The sequence below is a fragment of the Cygnus olor genome, chromosome 2 (assembly GCF_009769625.2).
Source record: "Cygnus olor isolate bCygOlo1 chromosome 2, bCygOlo1.pri.v2, whole genome shotgun sequence".
NCBI classification, from domain to species: Eukaryota; Metazoa; Chordata; class Aves; order Anseriformes; family Anatidae; genus Cygnus; species Cygnus olor.
Genome location: NC_049170.1, coordinates 109,210,886 through 109,230,155, shown reverse-complemented (window position 1 = coordinate 109,230,155; position 19,270 = coordinate 109,210,886). Strand labels below are relative to the sequence as shown.

Genomic DNA, 19,270 nt, shown 5'->3' with positions numbered 1-19,270 from the left:
AGCTGTTCCTCTTGCATTCTGTAGATTTATGAAAAAAACATCAAATAACCCAGATTGACCCTGCTTCATTAAGCAACCAAGTTAATCACAAATATTCAGAGAGTCATTGCAACTCTGCAGCGGTGAGGAAATGGAGAGAATTAAATGAAAGCGGGGAAAAAGTTTACTGTAAATTGCTTGCTGTCTGTGACAGCCTTAGAACTTAAGACTGAAATAGTTAATTTTGAAGGTTTTTACACTGTCTAATGAAAGTAAGTCTAAGAAAACTTTTCAACACCACCAAAGTAATAAAATATTTTAGTTGGAGAGGATGGGAAAATTTTACACATTTTGCTTAAAGGCTTGTTTTCTCAAACATGTCTGACAAATGAGAAAGAAGGTGGGTGTAATGAAGGAAAAGGAGTTAGAAGAAAATGTAAAGAGTGAAGAACTCAGCACTAAAAGAAAAGCTCATGTTTTCAGAAAGGGTAAATTAATTCCTGTTCTGTATGGTTTCTCCAGGAAATTACGTGGTACTGAGAAATAAACAAGCCTTTGACAGACATTCTTGGATGCAGTAGTGTAAGCATTTTTCTCCAGCCCACAGGGCAAAGGCTGTATAAAAGTAAAGCTCGTCACTAGATGGCCCCACTGCTTGGTGCAGTACCGAGGGCTAAATTGGCATCCTTTCACCACCCGGCCTGAGCAGCCCCCAACCCAAATGCCCTTCCCGTGAGCCACGAAGGACAAACTGTGTGCAGAGCAGCCGTAGAAATGCTTCACTGCCACTGCAGCGCCAGGACGTGAGGACTCTGGACATGGTGGTGGAGGAACCACTTAGCAGCAGAGCTACCCATTGCAAGTATGGGCTTCCCAGAGCACGCTCTCTGTAGGATGTGCCCAGACTGCTCTTCTGGAAGAGCCCGACAGCCACTGTCAAGACCAGGCCTGCTGTCCCATCAGATAATCATCTGCCAGCACAGCTCCCTGTGCAACCTGGGAGCATGATCAGAGCACAAAGGAGCTGCATACTCAAGAGACTTCACTGTACCCTCAGAAACAGGCTGTATGGCAGCAGGTAGGGAGGTTCCAGCCGCTCATGCTCCTCCAGCACCAGCCAGGCATACACAGTCACTGTACTGCTCACAGGAACCGTCGTCCTGCCAGCATCCTCTCCAGAGGGAGCTTTAAACAGCACGGAGCCCTGCTCACCTGAGGGATCATCACTGCAGATCTCAAGATCTGTACCACCAGCTAATGCAGACACAAAAAAAAGACCTTTTTTATAAGAGGCACAATATATGTCCCTTTTCTCCCCCCTTAAATTTCTTAAGCTGTATCATGAATGTATGTATCACGAATCAAGTAAGATAGAACCATTTGTAAAAGGATTATATATATTTACATCACACAGAAAATGGTCTGCATTTAAGAAGTGGTTCTTGCTTCATTGTGATACAGTAAATTGGAGAACAAAAGCTTTGAGAGAGCGAGAAGCAGACAGACAATTTCATCACTAAACTGATCTCATGCTGAGGAAGTAAAGTTACCCTATCTGTGCTCACGTATTTGAAGGTTAAACACTGTGAACAACATACAGCTTGACAGGTTTCATATAACACCTTTTTAATAGAACAAAAAGTACAATACAGAGTAGTATGTGTGCAACACTGGTTCAATTTAAAGTAACTGATGGAAGGATTTTAGATTAAGACATGAAATAACTATTTTCGTAATTAAATTTCAACTCACAAGTCGGTTGGTTGTTCGAGATTATCACCGAGTATTTTAACGACTCTATTATTGTCTAGGTGTCCCTGCCACTCTTCTGCCCACTCACACTGTGCATATAATTCTTACGAAACCATGTGCCGTATGCAGTAAGCACAGGGATTTTTCCCCAGGTACTGGGGATTTTTCCCCAGTACTTTTCCCAGGACCATGCTCCTGTTTCATCAAAGTTCAGCAACTTTTTTCCATTGCATTTTCAGGCAGGTTTGAGGAAGTGACATTAAAATTCTTCAGGGGAGTAGCCTTAGAAGCTCATTAGGCTAACTTCTCAGACCCCAGAGGAGCTACTGCTCTTCTGTTTTAGGGTGGGAAGGGGAAGGAAAGTTGGGCCTTTTAGCAATTAACGTGTCCCCCTTCAACTCTGGAACCACAGCTTCCAGAGGATGTATTAACTTCAGTATGTGCAGTGCCTACACTTCTGTAAAGGTCTGTACTGAAACACCTGTAAGTGTAATCGGTAATTTTGGCAGAATTCTGATCTTTTTTTTTTTTTTTCCCCTATTCTTATTTAGTTACTAAGTTACCATAAATATGCTGTATACCAGCAAAACTGGTGACAGGTAGGAAAGGGGATGAAAGAACGGCAAGCTGACAGCGCAGCTCTCCGAACTGGCAATACTTCAGATCCTTTTATGAACTAAACAACATTTTTCTGAAGCCTGAGGTCGCTCCGCCGGAGGGGCCGCAGCCACCTCCCGGCGCGGCGAGTCCGAGGGGTGCTCCGCAGCGGGGGCGGCGCTGAGATGGCGGGCGGCCGGCCAGCGGCTCCCCCCCGCCTCCAGCAATGGTCCCGCCGCCGGGCACCCGCTGAGGGGCGGCGGCGCTGCCCCCGGGCTGCACCAACTCCCCTGGAGGGGGGGGGGAGAGCGGTTGCGGGTCCGCCCCGCGCAGCCTCCGCCGCGGGGGCTGCCGTCACGGAGGGCAGGCGGCGGCGGGGAGGGCGCGGAGCGGAGCCGCCGCCTGCCTCTGCGGGGGCCGCCCGGCGGCTGCCCGGCCCGCTGCCCGCCCCCGGCGGGGCGGTGGTTTGTCCAGGAAGCGCCGCCGCCGGTTCCTCCTCCGCCCCGATCCGCTGCGGCAGCCGCTGAGGTGAGGCCGTTGGGCGCCGGGGGGGTCCCCGGGGGGGCGCTGGGCGTTGGGGGGCGGCTGCGGGGCGGCGGCCGTTGGGGGGCGGCTGCTGCTGAGGGGAGGCGGCGAGGGGCGGCGGCCGCTGGGGGGCTGCTGGCTGCGGCCGGCCTGCCTCCGGGGGGCAAATAACACGCATATATACATCTTATTTCTCTTCGAGGGGCCCTGGGTGCGGCTTTAGGCGCCGTGCGCTGTCCCCGGGCGGGTTTCTCTGCGGCCGGCTGGCTGCTGGCGGCTTCCCGAGGCGTGGCGCAGCGCCCCGTGTCGCTGTCAGCCCCCTGCCGGCCCCCGCTCGCTCTGAAGGATGAAGGCATCCTCCCCCGTTTCCCTCTGTCTTAAAGCTTCTCTGCTCCTCGGCAGAAGCCATAGCAACAGGTAAATGGCGGCAGGAACGATGAAGTGACCGAAGGGTGACATTGCCCTGCCTCTCAGCCTGCCACAGGTGAAGACACCCTGTGCTAGGGAGACGAGCAAAAGCCCTGAGGTGTTTTTTTCCCTTTTGCTTAAACGAGTAGGCAGCAGAGACTAGCTTTCAGGTAGGCCGAACCTGTAGCATGGTTCAGGTGAAATTACATGGATAAAAGTAAATCGAGGTCAGACGACAGCTGCTGGTATCAGCAGAAAACCAGCTTGCACGGTTCTCCTAATGTCAGGGTTTTGTTTTTTAAATAAGGGAATGCAAGGCAGAGATAGAGACCCATTGTCATACAAAACAGCGGCTACTGTTATATATGTGCCTATACTGCCAAGAATAGGCACATCAGGGTTTGTTCAGGTGAACAGAGTTCTGTTTCACTTCCCCTTACTCTAATATTCCACACACTTACACTGTATCCGTACAAAGTTACTTCACAAGCTTAACAACAGCTCTCAGAACCTCACTTTCCTCCTTTAAACGTGAGACCAAAGTTCCATTCTTGCAGATGTGCGTTTTAAGAAGGAAACCAAGATGAAAACAGTTTCTTTTAACAGTGAAAATTAAGTGCAATTTACATCTTGTTTTAGTCACTTTTATTAGTTAATAGTCTGACTGATATTTGTATTTCCTGCTTCTATTTTGCACTTCCTGGCTAGGGAAATAGGCTCTGATGAGAGGAAATGTAAGGGTGTTAGAGGTGTATTCTGTTTCTGAACATAAACGTTAAAGCTTGAAGCTTAGTTTATTTTTTTATGCCCTAACTCTGACCTTAGTCTATTTACTTCTCTCCTAGTATCCAACAGCCAACATGTCTAGCAAAAAAGCAAAGACGAAGACCACCAAGAAGCGCCCTCAGCGCGCCACTTCCAATGTATTTGCGATGTTTGATCAGTCGCAGATTCAGGAATTCAAGGAGGCCTTCAACATGATTGATCAGAACAGGGATGGCTTCATTGACAAGGAGGACCTGCATGACATGCTTGCTTCCCTTGGTAATGTCCCTTTTCTCTTTACAATTGTCAAGCAAATTTATTATAATTAAAACAGTGCATTTGGGATAGCTTATAAGTGTCTCACTTTATATGGCACTACTCATATGACTTTTGTTGGGTTTTAAGTGTCTCACTTTATATTGTACTATTCAGATGACTTTTGTTGTGTTTAGTTTGAAAGCTAAAACAAATCTGAATGTTTTTCTTTGTAGGAAAGAATCCAACGGACGAATACCTAGATGCCATGATGAATGAGGCTCCGGGACCCATAAATTTCACAATGTTCCTCACAATGTTTGGTGAGAAGTTAAACGGCACCGATCCGGAAGATGTAATCAGGAATGCTTTTGCTTGCTTTGACGAAGAAGCAACAGGTATGTGGGTGATAGTCAGCTGCTTTGGGGTATTGTATTTTTATGTTGTTTATTTGGATTTCTAATTAGTAGGCTGACTTTTGCACCTTTGTAAATGAAGTATTCCACAGTAATCCTAGATGGCATGACCTGCCACGTATGAGAATTTGACTCAGTAATAAGTGAGAGTGAAAGCTGTCTGGCTGCGCTGGCTGCACACTGAGAACTAGTAGTAACATTCTTCTGTGGGGCTTTGAAGAAGAGTGTTTTAATTAGGCAGCGTGCATGTTCCTCAAAGTACAAAATACGATGCATTTGCTCAAAGAAGGTAAGAAATTCAAATCAGTAAACTGTGATTTTTCTATGGCACTTAAAAGGGAGTAGATGTGAAATCTGTATTACAGATGAGTTTGTTCTCTCCCTGCAGTAGATACATCTGAATCTTTGATGTATTTAATACTTGAAGACAGATTGTCCAGAGTACATAAACTCTTTCTTCTGACCCCTTGTCTTGCCTAGTGAGTGTTAGGCTTTGATGACAAATACCGTGTGTCACGCCATCACGCCCAGCTCAGTCCTTTTAAAGGCACAGCAAGGGCTGTAGCCGTGGTGATCTGCTGAGATAAACAGGGTGGGGCCAGAAAGCAGAAATGACATTGAATTGACTTGCGTAGCAAGGAAGTGGGAGGGAAAAAAATGCAGAGCTCAGTTTTACTTTATCAAACTTTCAAGGTTGTGTCTGCAATCATGAAGTTAGAGTTTGGGCTTTTATTTATTTACTAATGTCGGCTGAGGTTCTGGAGAACTGCGTAGCGACCAGGGATGGATCCTTAGGGCATTCTGTGCAATCACAGAGTATCAGGGCTGCCGTGCTAGTGCATGCAGAAATCATGCAGTCACATCTAGAGTGCAGGCTACACCTGTAACTTTTCTCACAGCTGCCTACCGAAATATTTCAGTCTACTCCGTGGATGTGTGCTCTAGATTCTTTCAAAGGATATATTATTCCGTTTCAAACAGCTGTTTTCTGTCTGTGTATTTTTAGCACCTTTTGCCTTTTCAAAGCGCATCCCCTTCCTGCTGGGATGTAGGTAAACAGGCTTTCTGTTGGTAAGGCCTTTTCAAATGTTAATTGACTTCCTCCCTCTCAAGGGAAATCTCTTTACCATCTCCTAGAGAAGGAAGTTTTGTTAGTAGGTTAATTATTTTCTCTCCACAGGTAGTCTGACTCAACGTGCTACAGGGTTTTTTTGTGTGCACGAAAACAAGAGCCTGTGAATTAGGATATAAAGAAAATGATTGTGCTACCCGTTCTTTTAAACAGTGACCTTCTGTGTCTATGTAAATAATAAGTTACTAGTTCAGGCCCCCATGTACTGATAAGATCGATTTTTATCGTCTTTAAACTCTCCACGATAAATGTTTTAGTTTAGTCCTGGGATATCTTGAAGATAATGATTCCACAGTACGTTTTACGTCTTGTGCCATCCTCGAATTTTAACCAGGAAACATGTTAGATATTTATGCTGTTTTATTGATTTTGAATGATAATAATCAAAACGCACTTTTAAAAATGAAGCGTAAGGTAGAACCCATGTTGTCTTTGCCTGTTACTCATTTTATACTCAGATTTGAACTTTCTTTTTATTTTTCCTTCTTTTCACTTAATAATCTCCATGTGTCTGTGTTATGGACCTGATTTTGTACTTGACATCAGTGTAGTTCTTTTGAAGGAGAATAATCCAAATCAGATCTTCTTGATGAGGATAAAGCAGTTGTACTTGTTTTTACTTACTTTTCCTATATTGTCCATCTAGTTGGGTATATTACTTCAGCCTTACTGTCACATAAACTAGTAGTACTATGAAATCAGTATAAAAGCTTATATCTGTCTTCTAAATTGGCGTAACTTTTGTCTGCTGTTTGATCCTGCACTGTCATCTGTTTCGTGCTGCCTGCCAAAGGCTGCGTCTTAAATTTTGCTTCCTTAATTTATTACTCCCTGTCTACGTTGAAATTGTGTGTGAGATTGGTTTAGGGATAGTGGGTAGACTTTACGCTTTATAATCTGTGCTGCTGAAACTTTCAGTGTGTGCCTAGTCTGGCAACCCAGTTTGGTGCTTGAACACCTACCCACTCAGACAAAAGCGATTAAGTCCTCGAGGCTAAACTTGTACCACGAAAGGCCTTGCATTCTTTGAATACTAATCCTTATGTCATCTCTCATCACTATTTGGTCTCTGTAGCACTACAGAAGGAAAAAGCCTAATGTATTTAGTTTGTTTTGTCTGTGTCATGTCCTGTCGTGTCACCCCCTCCCCCCTTTACTCACACCTGCAAAGAGATGACTGCAAAATTTGACCCAATTAAGTAGGGCCTGGCTAATTGAACATTCCCCTCCTGATTTTAAATGATAACATTGCTGTTAGCCTTCTTCATTTGGAGTCATTAATCATGGACTTGTCTGCACTAGGATATGATGCTGTTTCAATTAGCATGTGTTGTAACATGTGTTTGTTGTGTTTTTTGGTGTTTTTTCCCCCTTCCCTGCAGCACAGACCAACCCCAGGGTAATTTGTCATGCTCATTGACTGCCTTTTGGTTCCCTGATTTCCTTCTTGGTTTTCTCTCTAATGAACTCTGTTTGCTTAAGTTATACAGCTCTCTTTCCAAAGCAGAACTCTTTTTTTGTAAAAATCACATCCTAACTAATTCTACATCAGTCATTGTTGGTGTCTACTTATGATTTCCAGCTGTTCTGCCCAGTAAAAAAAATTCTTTTTGGAACATACTTCTACCTACGTTCTGTTGCTGATATTTCTCCAACTCGAGTTCAATAACAGATTTCTTTCTCAAAGGAAGCAACTATTGTGCATGTAAAGGCATGATAGGTCTTACTTCAATGTTAAGCAGTTCCTGCATCCTCATGTCTGTGTCTATTTTGCACATTCCTTTTTTAATCTCTAAACTTTCCTGGAATTATTTGGCAGCTGGTGGTTCTGCCCACCTATTGAAATTGAATTAACAGAGCTTTCTTTGCAGTAATAAAATCATCAGCCGCTCATTTTTATATCTTCGATAGTTTCCTCTAAAATCTGCTAACATTTTATCATTTAAAAAAAAAAAAACCCACCTCGTTGTATATCCTACCTCTTTTGACTAGTTTTTCTGCCTCTACCTCTCCATGGTAAACATTCTTCCTCCTTCCTGAGTTAACTTGCTCTATCCTGTCTGCGAGTCTGTTCTGTTATAAACTCTTTCCCTGGATGCTTGCCAGCAGTTCACTGCATCCACATAAACCCTCCAGCAACGGCGCTGTGCAGCAGTGAAGAGCCAACCAGTGGTTATTTAGTCCCCACAGGAAACTCGTTTGTAGAGGATGCACAAATGTATCTAATTAAGTCAAGAAAAATAGAATTCAATCAAGAGAAGTGCTTATATAATGAAGGTTAGTTGTGACCATATTCCTAGCTCAGGATCGTGTCTTTTGACTTTGAACTGCTGAAGATCAATATAAGGAAATAGATATTATTAGATCGCAGCAGATCAGGCCTTCTAAAAAAATGTATGAAATGCATTAAAGTTCTCTCCCTCCCCTTTGCATTGAACGAATTTCTTTACAATTCAATTAGGGAAGTACTTTGGGCTTTTGGTGCAAATGCACATCTTACATGTTGTATTAGGAAATTGCATGTCTGTTGGCGGGGCTGTACATTCATCCTGCTGCTTTTGAAGACTCGCTAAGAAACAACTTCCCTTTTGTGTTTCTCTGTACGTCACCCTGTAGGGTTTATTCAAGAGGACTACCTGCGAGAGCTGCTGACGACAATGGGAGACAGGTTCACAGACGAGGAGGTAGATGAGCTCTACAGAGAGGCACCGATCGACAAGAAGGGGAATTTCAACTACATTGAGTTCACACGCATCCTTAAACACGGAGCAAAAGACAAGGATGACTGAGCAAATCCCTGGATGCCTGCAGATAGTGCTTTTTTCCTCTTCCTCTGGATCTGCTTTTTTTCCTCTTTTCTTGTTGGGACCTTTTGCATACATTTTTAGTATTTCAGCTTTTGCCTCTGCGTACTCTGGGGCTGCTCAGGCACACCTGCACCTTGGCAGTAAGACTGGAAATGGGCAGGGAGAAAGGAAAGCTTAGAGTGGCAGAGGCTTAGGAACAGAGATCGGTGATTTGGGAGGCACAAGTAAAAATGTCAGTGTTACTCATCCTAGCTAGATTTTTGCAGTTTATGATAATTTTTTTCAAATAAAACACTGCTATGTTAAGTATGTCATTAAACATTTTCATGCTAGAAGTGGACTGTTTATCTAATCATATCTGTAAATATTTTTGCAGCTGTATACAGCCATGTTATCTATTTTTGCCTTAAAAATGAGTCATAAGTCACTTAAGCATAGTGATTTGGTACTTCAGTGACCGAGTACTTCAATTCTCAGTGACTGAGTACTTCACTTCCTACTGTGAGCATACATGATGAAGAAATTCCCATCCTTCAAATTTTAGTACATTGTAAATTAATGATGTTTATCTTAGACTTGCACATTAACATGTTAAAATCCTATGGGTGTGATTGAGGAGGTTTTTTACCATCTTAACTCCTCCATTTCTTGACACTGAGTACAACATTAATACTGCTTTTTAACCTTACATGGTTAATTCTAGTGCTTTCTTTAAAATAATAATAATAATAAAAAATCTGTGTATGAGCCGAGTGTTTGAGTGATGCCTTTTACCAGATCTCAGCACTAACAATATAAAATTCATTGTATTTCATTGCAACCATTTTTTTCTTTCTTCCTATCTTTTCTGAAAACACAGAATGGGGCTGGAGGAAGAAGGAAGGTGTGCTGCCTCTATGCTGTTTGTTTTCTATCTGAAAATACATTATTCTTGCAATCCAAATGAAACTATATACAATATATTTTGAGAGCTTCTGCTGTCTATATTGCTTTGGGTGTGTGAGGAGAAGGCATTCTTTTCTGTTCCATTTCTCATCATTATATCCTCTAGTTTGTGTGATATGGAACACGTGGCAGATCTGATACAACACTCTTGAAGCATCTTCAGCATAGTTTGAATACCTGTGGTTCTATTTTCTTTTTTTTTTTTTTTTTTTGTGGAGAGAAATGGTGATCCGAGTTGCTTCCGTCACTTGCAGGAATTACAGTGCTCCCACTTAGGAATTCAGGTTACAAAATCCAGAACTGTCTTTCGGCTGGGAGTGTTTTGCTCTTTCTTGGTAGGCTGCTTTCGTAAACTGCATTTCAACAGAGGCCAATGACTGTGTTAGAGATACACAGTGCTTCATGAATAACCTACCAGCACTCTTGAGAAGGGCGATGCCATAAAAGCCATTCACCTTTTTAGCTTATCCTGGGGAAGCTGTGAATGTAAAAGGTTTGATGGAAATGCAGTTCCACAGCATGTTTGATACATTAGGGCTTATTAAGGATATTTACTCGTCCAGTTCCAAACACAATTCCAACGCAGTAAGTGCTGTTAGGAAATGTCTGCTGGCATTATAAAGCCATACGAAAGTGTGTTTATGTATGTATGTTCTTGCAGTAAACACTTCCTGAGCTAGTCAAAACTTTCAAACCAGCAGGAATTTTAAGTGGGATTAGATGGTATGGTGATTTAAATGATTGCTCTTTGCTAGTGCTCTTGGTTATGTTAAATGGTGGTACTCAGATCCATAACACAAGGAGAATGTTGTAGAAACCACCACTCAGTTGTTAAACTGTTTTTCTGTAGATAGTTTAAAAAGTAAGAATTACCATGTCCTTGACACAGGTTTGGGTGTAAAGGGGCATTAAAATACTATTGTATAGAACCTTTTTGTAGTAACTGTGTAAATTTGCAAATGGGTGGGTTTATTTTCGTCTAAAACAATTTATTATCACTCTATCATCTTTCAATCTCTCAACTATGACCTGGAAGTAGCGTGGTGTTCAGCATGTTACTGCATCAGGAAATGCTGTGTTCTGTCTGGGACAAGCCCTCCTTTTTGGTATTTATTGATTTGTATGGAGGTGAGAGTGCTGGGAATCCTCCTCCTCTGTGGATATGACAGAGCTCGTTTTGCCAGATATTTTTTAATAGATCTTGCTGCCTGTCAGAAGAAGCTCTGATGCATCTCCTCTACCTTCGCAAAAGAACGGGACCTGTCTGGACACATAAAGCACCGCAGGACACTAACTGTAGGCCTATAGGGAAAAAAAATATGGAAGACACCGAAAACGGGGGGAAAAGGGCTCAAAACACCAGAGAAGATGTAAGAAGAAATCTAAAGGCTTCGATAATGTGTTCTCTTAGTTGCTTTTTTTTTCTGAATATATATATATATATAAATATATTTGGAAGGGGCAGATTATATATATATATATATATATATATATATATATAAATAATATATGCTGGTGTACCCCAGCCCAGCAGCTGGGAGCAGCCCCCTTTGCCCCTGCGCCCCAGGGATGCCGCCGGGATCCCCGGGTTGCTCCTCCCGGACTCGGGGCCGGGAGCCGCAGCCATCGGCAGGTGGCAGTGCAGCCCCAGCACCGGCTTGGCTGAAGGGCAGGCGGCTCCTAATGCGAGTGTGGGGTTTTTCTTGGTTGGGGTTTTGTTTGTTGAGTCCCGAAGAGCTCGTTTGATGCAGCGTGCAGGGGAAAATAGAGTCGGTTCCCACAGAAGCTATCACTGCCAGGACTATTGCTGCTGGGTTTTTCCATGTTACAGGTTTTGTAGGCGCTGAATTTTGGCTCTTTCATCAAATTTATTCATTACAGAGATGATTTAAATGAGACGTTGTCAAGCCGTTGTTACAGATGTGTATGTGCAAACACACGTGATGTATGTTTGAAAAAGATTGCTTTACTTAAGGTCACCTTTTGTAACTAAACCCAGGCACAATGCTTGGGCGTTGCTTAGTTGAGCATCTCAGCAAGTGCCCGTGCTGTTTTGCAAGATTAGCTTTGCAAGTCTACCCCAAATTCAAATTTATTTGCGTGCATAATATTGTTTACATACAAAACACTAAAATCGGTGATATAAACTATGCTATTGAGACTTAGAGTGAGGCAACTGGTATTTCTCTATAGCAGTAAGCACCAACAGATAAGCCCTGGATCTTGCTCACAGGGCTAGGATTCAGTTGCTGCAAAGCAACATCAATATTCCGCTTGGTCTTGGGATGACGAACCGTAAATCACCAGTGCTATTGTTTTTAGCCTCGCCTTTAAAAGAGCCTGCGTTTTGCCCTCTCAAGTTTTATGGCACTTAACTGCTCTGATAAAACATGTCCCAGAGCCTGATAAAACGAGCTTTTGGTGGGTAATTCAGGCACCTGGGATTTCTCTGGCAAATTTTAACCCCCCACTCATCCCTGATGCAGAAGTCCCTGTCTGTCTGGAACCAGTAACTGGTTTTCTAGAGTTTAAAACCTGTAGTTTTCAGCCCTGGCAAAATCAGTGGCAGTAAGAGCCAGACAGAATCTCAAAGTATTCTTTCTTACTGAAAGGGATCAAGAGAACATGAAGGTGTTTATGTCTTTCTCCATTTTTTTGTTAATTCAGTTGGTTTGTACTTAGGCCACTTAAGTGGAGGGCTAGAAAAATGTGGCCTTGAGTCCTCTCAGCTAGAAGAGAGAATTAAAACTACGTCTACAATGTTCAGGCTGAATGTTAAACCACTGAACAATTGAATAAGGGAGGGTGGAACCATCACAAGCTGTGTTTCTTATTGTGCCCTTTTTTTTTTTGTCTTTTTTTTTTTTTTTTTTTTGGCAATGAAGGAGTTTAAGCAATGATCCCAGCAGAAGGGAAGGGATTACAGAGATCAATTCTACCTGAAGACAGACTTTTTCCTGCTCTCCAAGGTGAAGTTCCCAAAAGGTATGATTCATAAGTGGGGCTGGTGTGCTTGTTTCCTGTGGTTGCACAGGCAACGGAGCTGAACCTTAAATGAGTTGAAGCTTATAAACCGTTTCCTCTCCAGGACTGTTTGTGAGAAGCTGAGCCTCACCAGGGAACCGTCTCACACATCCTGTATCTGGCCTACCACCCCCAACACACTCCCCGTGAATGTAACAGCTCCTAAAGCTTGTCACTGACCTTACTCTGCTTTAATTTGGGCACTGTAAGCTGCTGTGGCTCAGCTCCTGATTATCCTTGAGCAACTCAGCTACCTGTGGACCAGGGACAGTAATTTTGTAAGCTGTCCATAGCTGTGCTGTCCCTGCTTGTGAATTATAGCCTTAACTCCTATAGGAAGAGCAATGGTGGCTCTTTCCTTTCCGTTCAGTATTTCTTGATGAGACTCAGCAGATCCTTACTCAGTATGCTTGTTTTAATAGGTACTAATTTTAGTGCCTAACACCCCTAGACGGGGAGAGAAAAGCATCTGTCAGGCGGGCAGGCAAAGTCCAAGTGATGCCAGGCATTCTTCCCTGTCATCCAGCTACCAAGCAGCGGGTATTTAGTACGACAACATCTAAATGTCACACAGAATGATGACTGGCCTGAAAAGCACGAGAGTCCTAAGAGAATTCACATCATCAGGGTGACTGAATCTAAATACTAGGCACTTGGGATGACCTTTGCGGACTATCTATCTCCTACTGGTAGGCATGGTTCGGAGTGCTATTCAAGTCACCTCAGCTGACTGCTGACTCATCTCTGGTTCCACTCTCTGCATCCCATTGCTTGAGCACAAAAATTGGTTTAGTAGCACTCATTAGCTGTGAAAGGCAAACCTAACTAGAATTTCTATATAATCCTCATGAGATCAGAAGTGTCACAGAAAAAGAGTATGTAAAACTGTATTAAAAAGGGGAAAAAAAAAAAAGTATTCACACAACTTTAACAGGGATGCATACCAGTCCCAGCAGGCTTCTTTCAATGAGTAGATGAGAGCTGCAAATTAAAGATGCTTGCAGCTGGGAACTTCCTTTTCAAATAACTGCAGGTCACTGTGACATTTGAAATGGTTGCAAAAAGCTACAAAGAGCCCACAGTCATTGCATGTTCCCCCCCAACACACACACACGCACACACAATGGTTCCTTGAGCAACCGGCACAGCTTCATGCCCCACAGCCATCTCTGGGACTGGAGTCAGGTGAAAGGGGAGTTGACAAGTTTCACGTTAGCAAGATAAACTTGTGAACCTTGTGATACATTTTTGGAAGAGAATTAAGTGGAACAGAGCTACTTGTAGTTAGTGCCTGTCTGGTTCTTTTACTGATTTAATGGGTAAGGTATTTTATATTTATTAGAACTTGAGCCATATGCTGTGCAACACAGTTTGTAAGATTAACTGTTGTTACTATTCTGTTGGCAAAAAGGGGAACTTGGCCTGAATCTAAACCCTTGTACTTTGCCTGTTGTCCTCCTCTGCTAATTACAAGAAAAATAAAAAGGTAGCGATGCTATTTTCAATTGTCTGAAGACAGCATTTCTTTTGGATTTTCTGACTTTTTTTAACTAATTGGACTTGATCTTGTAATTTAACTACAATGACTAGTTTCTGTGCTGTAGCAAGCATAGGTAAGCAAACTGCATGTCTTTCTGATGTTTAGGACCCAAGGGAACGGCTTGGAGCTGGGACAGGGGAGGGTCAGGCTGGGTGTTAGGGAAAGGTTCTGCACCCAGAGGGTGGTCGGGCACTGGGACAGGCTCCCCAGGGCAGTGGTCACGGCACCGAGCCTGCCAGAGTTCAAGAAGCAATTGGACAATGCTCCCAGACATAAGTTTTGATTTTTGGGTGGTCCTGTGTGGAGCCAGGAGTTGGACTCAGTGATGCTTTTGGGTCGCTTCCAACTCCGGATATTCTGTGATTCTATAGTTTGTTATTAGTGCTTTTTAGCACATCCATCTATTGATGGCCTCTTTGTCTATGTGAGGCAGAGGACAGCAGCAGCACTGTTTACAACTGTATTTGAGGATGACCTACCACACGCAGACCTAAGAGGAAGGAGGACTCATCAAACTCATACAAAAGGATGAGTAAGGAATACACTGCAAAAACACAGAATTCTGATTCACTTACTGGAAGATGACTGTGGGCAACCTGTACCTCAGAAGAGGAGGATAAACTCCCAAAATGAAGTGCTAGCTATAACCGTGTGATTAGCGGAAACTGTACTTAGTAGAAGCTACAGCAGAATTTGGAGGCAAGCTGCAATATGGATGGGATAGTAATCAGAAGACAGTGATGAGAGTTTGAGGAAGTACTTACTTAGCCTTTCCTCTGTTCCTGTTGCAATACAAGCAGCTTGCTGCCCTTGAAATTTTCTGCCCCAAGCTCTGGATGCAGAATTTAGGCAACCAAGTAGCTGTCTAAATAAACTAAAGCTTAAAATACCATAAAGAGGAGAGAAGATAAGGGCTAAGGCACTGAAGTATTTCCTCATGCAGTTGGTCAGAGAGATGACTCTAGTCAAATCCCAATAGCCAGCCTTCTTTAAAAGCTGGACACCAGTGCTTTGTCAACTGTTTAGGTAGCCCCTTACTTCAGCAACCTAAAGCAGCTCATCTAGGCTTCTGTTTCAGAATCTCTCTCTCTTCTCTCCCCTTCCTCCTTGGCATTTCTGCCCTTCTTGCAAGCGCTTAAACGCCTTATGTCAGTGGCCTGCATCCCTTCTGGTAAAAGCTTTACACATGCCTAAGGGTTGAGGCCCACAAGCAAGAAAGGCATTCCCTTCCCTACTTTGCGTACCACACCTTGGGCCTCACCTTGAGATAAGATTCAAAGCAGCTAATTAGCTGTAGGGCAGGCTTTGCAAATTTCGGTGAATAAAAATTCAAGCACTTCCAGGATTAAGGAGTAATTTAATGGCAGCTTTGAAAACTCTGGCAGTATCTAAATGGTGTGTTGGAACCTCAGACACCTAAGGCTCTTGGCTGAAAGATGAAATCAGATTCTTGTGCACATCTGAGGATGCACAACACCAGGGCAACACATGACAAAAAAAAAAAAAAACACATGACATTTGGGGGCAGTAGTTAAGTGTGCTAGGAAAACTATCCTGGCTGATGTTCTCATTAGCGAGGCCTGGAAGATCTCATCCTATGCCAGATTTTCAAGGCTGGTAATTATGCCTCTTCCACCACTGATCTCAAGTATTGCTAACAAAGAACAAATATCAAACGAGGGGGTGCAAGCTGCTTATTTTCACAACCGCTTTCTAGACTAGGATACTTTACACCTTTGTGACTGATTCTGGATTATTCTTACCTGTGATAGATTTAGTGCTCGCACACACCCTTGGCAGGAATGTTGTTACCTACTGGTGGTTTTAAAAGTGACTATAAAAGCAAGGAAAGCATCTGGGAGATGCTATTATGAACAGGTCAGGGTGTGTTTATTTTAGTTATTTTTTTTCTCCTCCTAATCCCTCCATGCCTCCCATAAGCCTATTCATGGGCTTTCTTTCAACAGGTAAATTGTACTGAATTTACTAAGGATCACTTCAAGAGGCCATTTCAGCAACATTATACAAAATTCCAGTATTTATCTTTACAGGCTGATGTATAATTCTGTCTAACTTCCTGACTGTTCTCACACTTTTTTGTTTTTACAATTTTTATTTATTTATTTATTTATTTTTAAAGGCACAGTTGGCTTGAGTTTCAGCCTCTAATCAATAGTACGTTATTAACTTTCCTATACAATTTGCTTCATTTTCTCTCTGTGGCAGTTGAAATTTCTGTTTGGTGAATCTCCTTGCATTTATCTGCTGCATGTGGCTGACGTCAGACACCTGTGGTATCTGGGCATGTTCTTACACAATCCACAAAGGCTTGTTTCAAGCTTTTGTCACTAGAAGCTACAGAGAAAGGGACTCTATAAAATCTGTTCAGAACAGTAGCTGGTTGGGGTTGTGGAGTGAAAACTTTTATCCCTGGAAATAAAAGCAATGTGGCATGGAGGTATTTGTAACATGGGTTCCTTTTAATGAATCTTAGCCACTTAGTTGACTAAAGACATTAAACTGGTCTTTCCCAAAAGTAAGTAATTAAGTTTCAACATGGAGAATTAAATTGCTTAAGACTGTTACACAGCTATCCGAACAATACTTCTACTGTCTTGTTGCTTTTATTGCTTTTTTGCCCCTGGCATTTTGTATGTAATAATCCAGACACCATGAGACATATTTATTAAATACGTTGGGGCCCTTTGCACAGTACAATCTTGTTTTATATCATTTTATACAATACACTATTACTGTAGCCAAGTAATAAATAAGAGCAGAGTTAAGATAGATAGAAACTTTGGGCAGAGCCAGTATTCCATACTCAAAAGCAGTTTGGACCCCCGAAATAAGTTACATCTTTGTTGGGAGAGAGATGCAGACTCAGGAGGTGACTTTCGGAGATATTTTGATCTTGGGCTGAGCATAGTTCCTCTTACTATGCTGAGAAAAGTTAGCTGAAGAGTAACTTCCGTGCCAATGCTCACAATGTTCTCAGACTGTGAGCTCCTCAGTGAGGTGACTGGTCTCACTCTGTGTACAGCGTCTAACAGGGAAGGGGGGGGCTCTAGAAGATGCAATGTCTTATGGCATTTCCATAATAAAAGTAATAAGCACTTTCTCAGTAGAGGTGATAAATGCTATGTTTGAACAGCTTCCACTTCTAATTCATCAGAACATCATTTCCTCTTATGTCTCTGCAAGGGCTGATTTAACAGCTTTCTGTTAGCACTAGTCTAGATAACAAGTGGCAAACAAAATACTCCAAGGCTGCCTCTTTTCTTATCCCGCAGCCTAATGACAAAAGGAGACGATGATTGTACCTTATTTGCTAACTATATACAGTGCTTTATCTTGCATTTTGGCTTACAGTGTCATCAATTTGCTTATCATCAGTCTGTGACACTGCTTGCATAGCTCCTCCATGCAGTTCTTGGCTGCGGTACCTGGGCACGTATCATAAAAGAGCAAATGTATGCGTTGACACCCGTTGATCACTGATGTTAAGAGGGAAGATGTTCCTTTTGCCAGCCAGTGGCACACCAGATCTCCAAGCCACTAAGGAGGTGCTATTATACATCATCTGGGCACCCTGTGGTCTGCATGGGTCTGGCCACAGCCTCCAGGCAGCCAGGTGAGAGAGCCAGCATCCAGTCTTGGTAGCTACATACTTTAGCAGCAGTAAGGCTTCCACATTTGTGTGCTATGGAATTAAAAAAAAATGGGAAAATCCCCTTATAAAGTTCCAGAAGGATTTTGTTTCCTTGTGGAAGTGCTGGGGTTTCTGCTGACCCTTCCAGGCATGCAAGAACAAGTAATCTAGCCATTAACATCAGCAGTCCTGCCCAGCCCACCGGTCTGTGCTCTGATATTATCTGCAGCTCTAATCCCTTAGAAACCTCATGTTGTATTCAGATGTCAGAAACTGTGGCTTAAACGAGCTCATCTCATGCAGCTTTTATTATATCTTGCTACTGCATGTGCAAAAGTAGCTCGTTTTATGGTGGGGTCTTGCTTGAACGGCCAGAACCAACGCGTGCCGGCAGCTGGAGGTGACTTGGTTAAATGTGTCAGCAGGCTACGACCTTCTACGCAGAGGGAGAGGAAACAACGTCTGAAGCAATTCCTAGAGCAGCACAAGTTAGTTTGCCACTAAGAGCCCTCAGAGAGGTTCCCAGAAAGCCTGACGCTTAACCCAAGTAATTACAGCTGCAGGTGTCTATGTAAGCGTGAATCACATAGGTGAAAGCAGTGCTGAAATGTCAGCAAGCATGGTTTTAGATGCCTAGGAACTGAGTCCAACTACACTTTATTGACCGTAATGCCATGACATCCTTAAACACTGCATCAACCACTAGCCGGAGTACAGCGTGCTATTACCCTTTACGATACCTGGGATGGGCAGAAACTGTATTGGCCATATCCTAGTCTATGTCCATTTTAGGTAAATGCAGGACTCACAGAAGTTGGACAGGAGGCTAAGATTCATGGGTGTGCAAGGGAAGACACAAAGTAGGCCAGCAGGACAATATATGTACGCCTGGCTCTGTAACTTGGAAGTTCCTGAAGAAATTGACACTGGCCTTCCTCAGTGTGAGGTCCAAGACAATTTGTGCATTTTCTTCAATGCGAAGACTCCCTTAGAACAACCTAGGTCTGCCTTCTCTCCTGTGAATTATCCTTGTAAAAGTGGGTTTGGATTTTTTTTTTCTCTTTTCATCTCCTGTTCTACTTTATATATACTGATTATTGGCATTTTTTCCTATCAATTCGAGTAAGAGGTTTCCCTTCCTAGCATGATGACTGACATCAGTTTCATTTTTACGTACAAAATCCTATATTTTTATCAGATATACCACTAGTGAATTTCAGACCCAAGCTGGATGATGACACTTCATATACCACATTAATCCATGATGGCAACTCCTAAAAGAGGGTCTGTTTTATTAAGGATTACTGCAATTTAAATACGTCCTACTTCAAAGAATAAATTGTTCTCATTTGTGAGGGCCTGGCGTATGAATAGATGTTATGACTCTGTGAGCAGAGAATGACATAAATGGAAAGAAACTCTTAACAGCTCTTAACAGTTCCTCTTCGTAAGGATAAACTAGTTATCCAGAGG

The 19,270-nt window shown here is 42.9% G+C and overlaps 1 protein-coding gene and 1 long non-coding RNA gene across 2 annotated transcripts; both read left to right on the top strand.

Moving 5' to 3' along the window:
* Positions 1-2,719: 2,719 nt before the first annotated feature.
* LOC121066512 (myosin regulatory light chain 2, smooth muscle minor isoform) lies at positions 2,720-9,383 on the top strand. Its single transcript, XM_040550126.1, has 4 exons — positions 2,720-2,856; positions 4,107-4,305; positions 4,518-4,679; positions 8,446-9,383. The coding sequence occupies exons 2-4, from the start codon at positions 4,122-4,124 to the stop codon at positions 8,616-8,618; spliced, it is 519 nt and encodes a 172-aa protein (XP_040406060.1). The 5' UTR covers positions 2,720-2,856; positions 4,107-4,121; the 3' UTR covers positions 8,619-9,383.
* LOC121066514 lies at positions 4,687-7,770 on the top strand. The gene is made up of 2 exons (XR_005817810.1): positions 4,687-5,768; positions 7,212-7,770. It is a non-coding gene; the product is annotated as an uncharacterized LOC121066514 (long non-coding RNA).
* Positions 9,384-19,270: the final 9,887 nt, after the last annotated feature.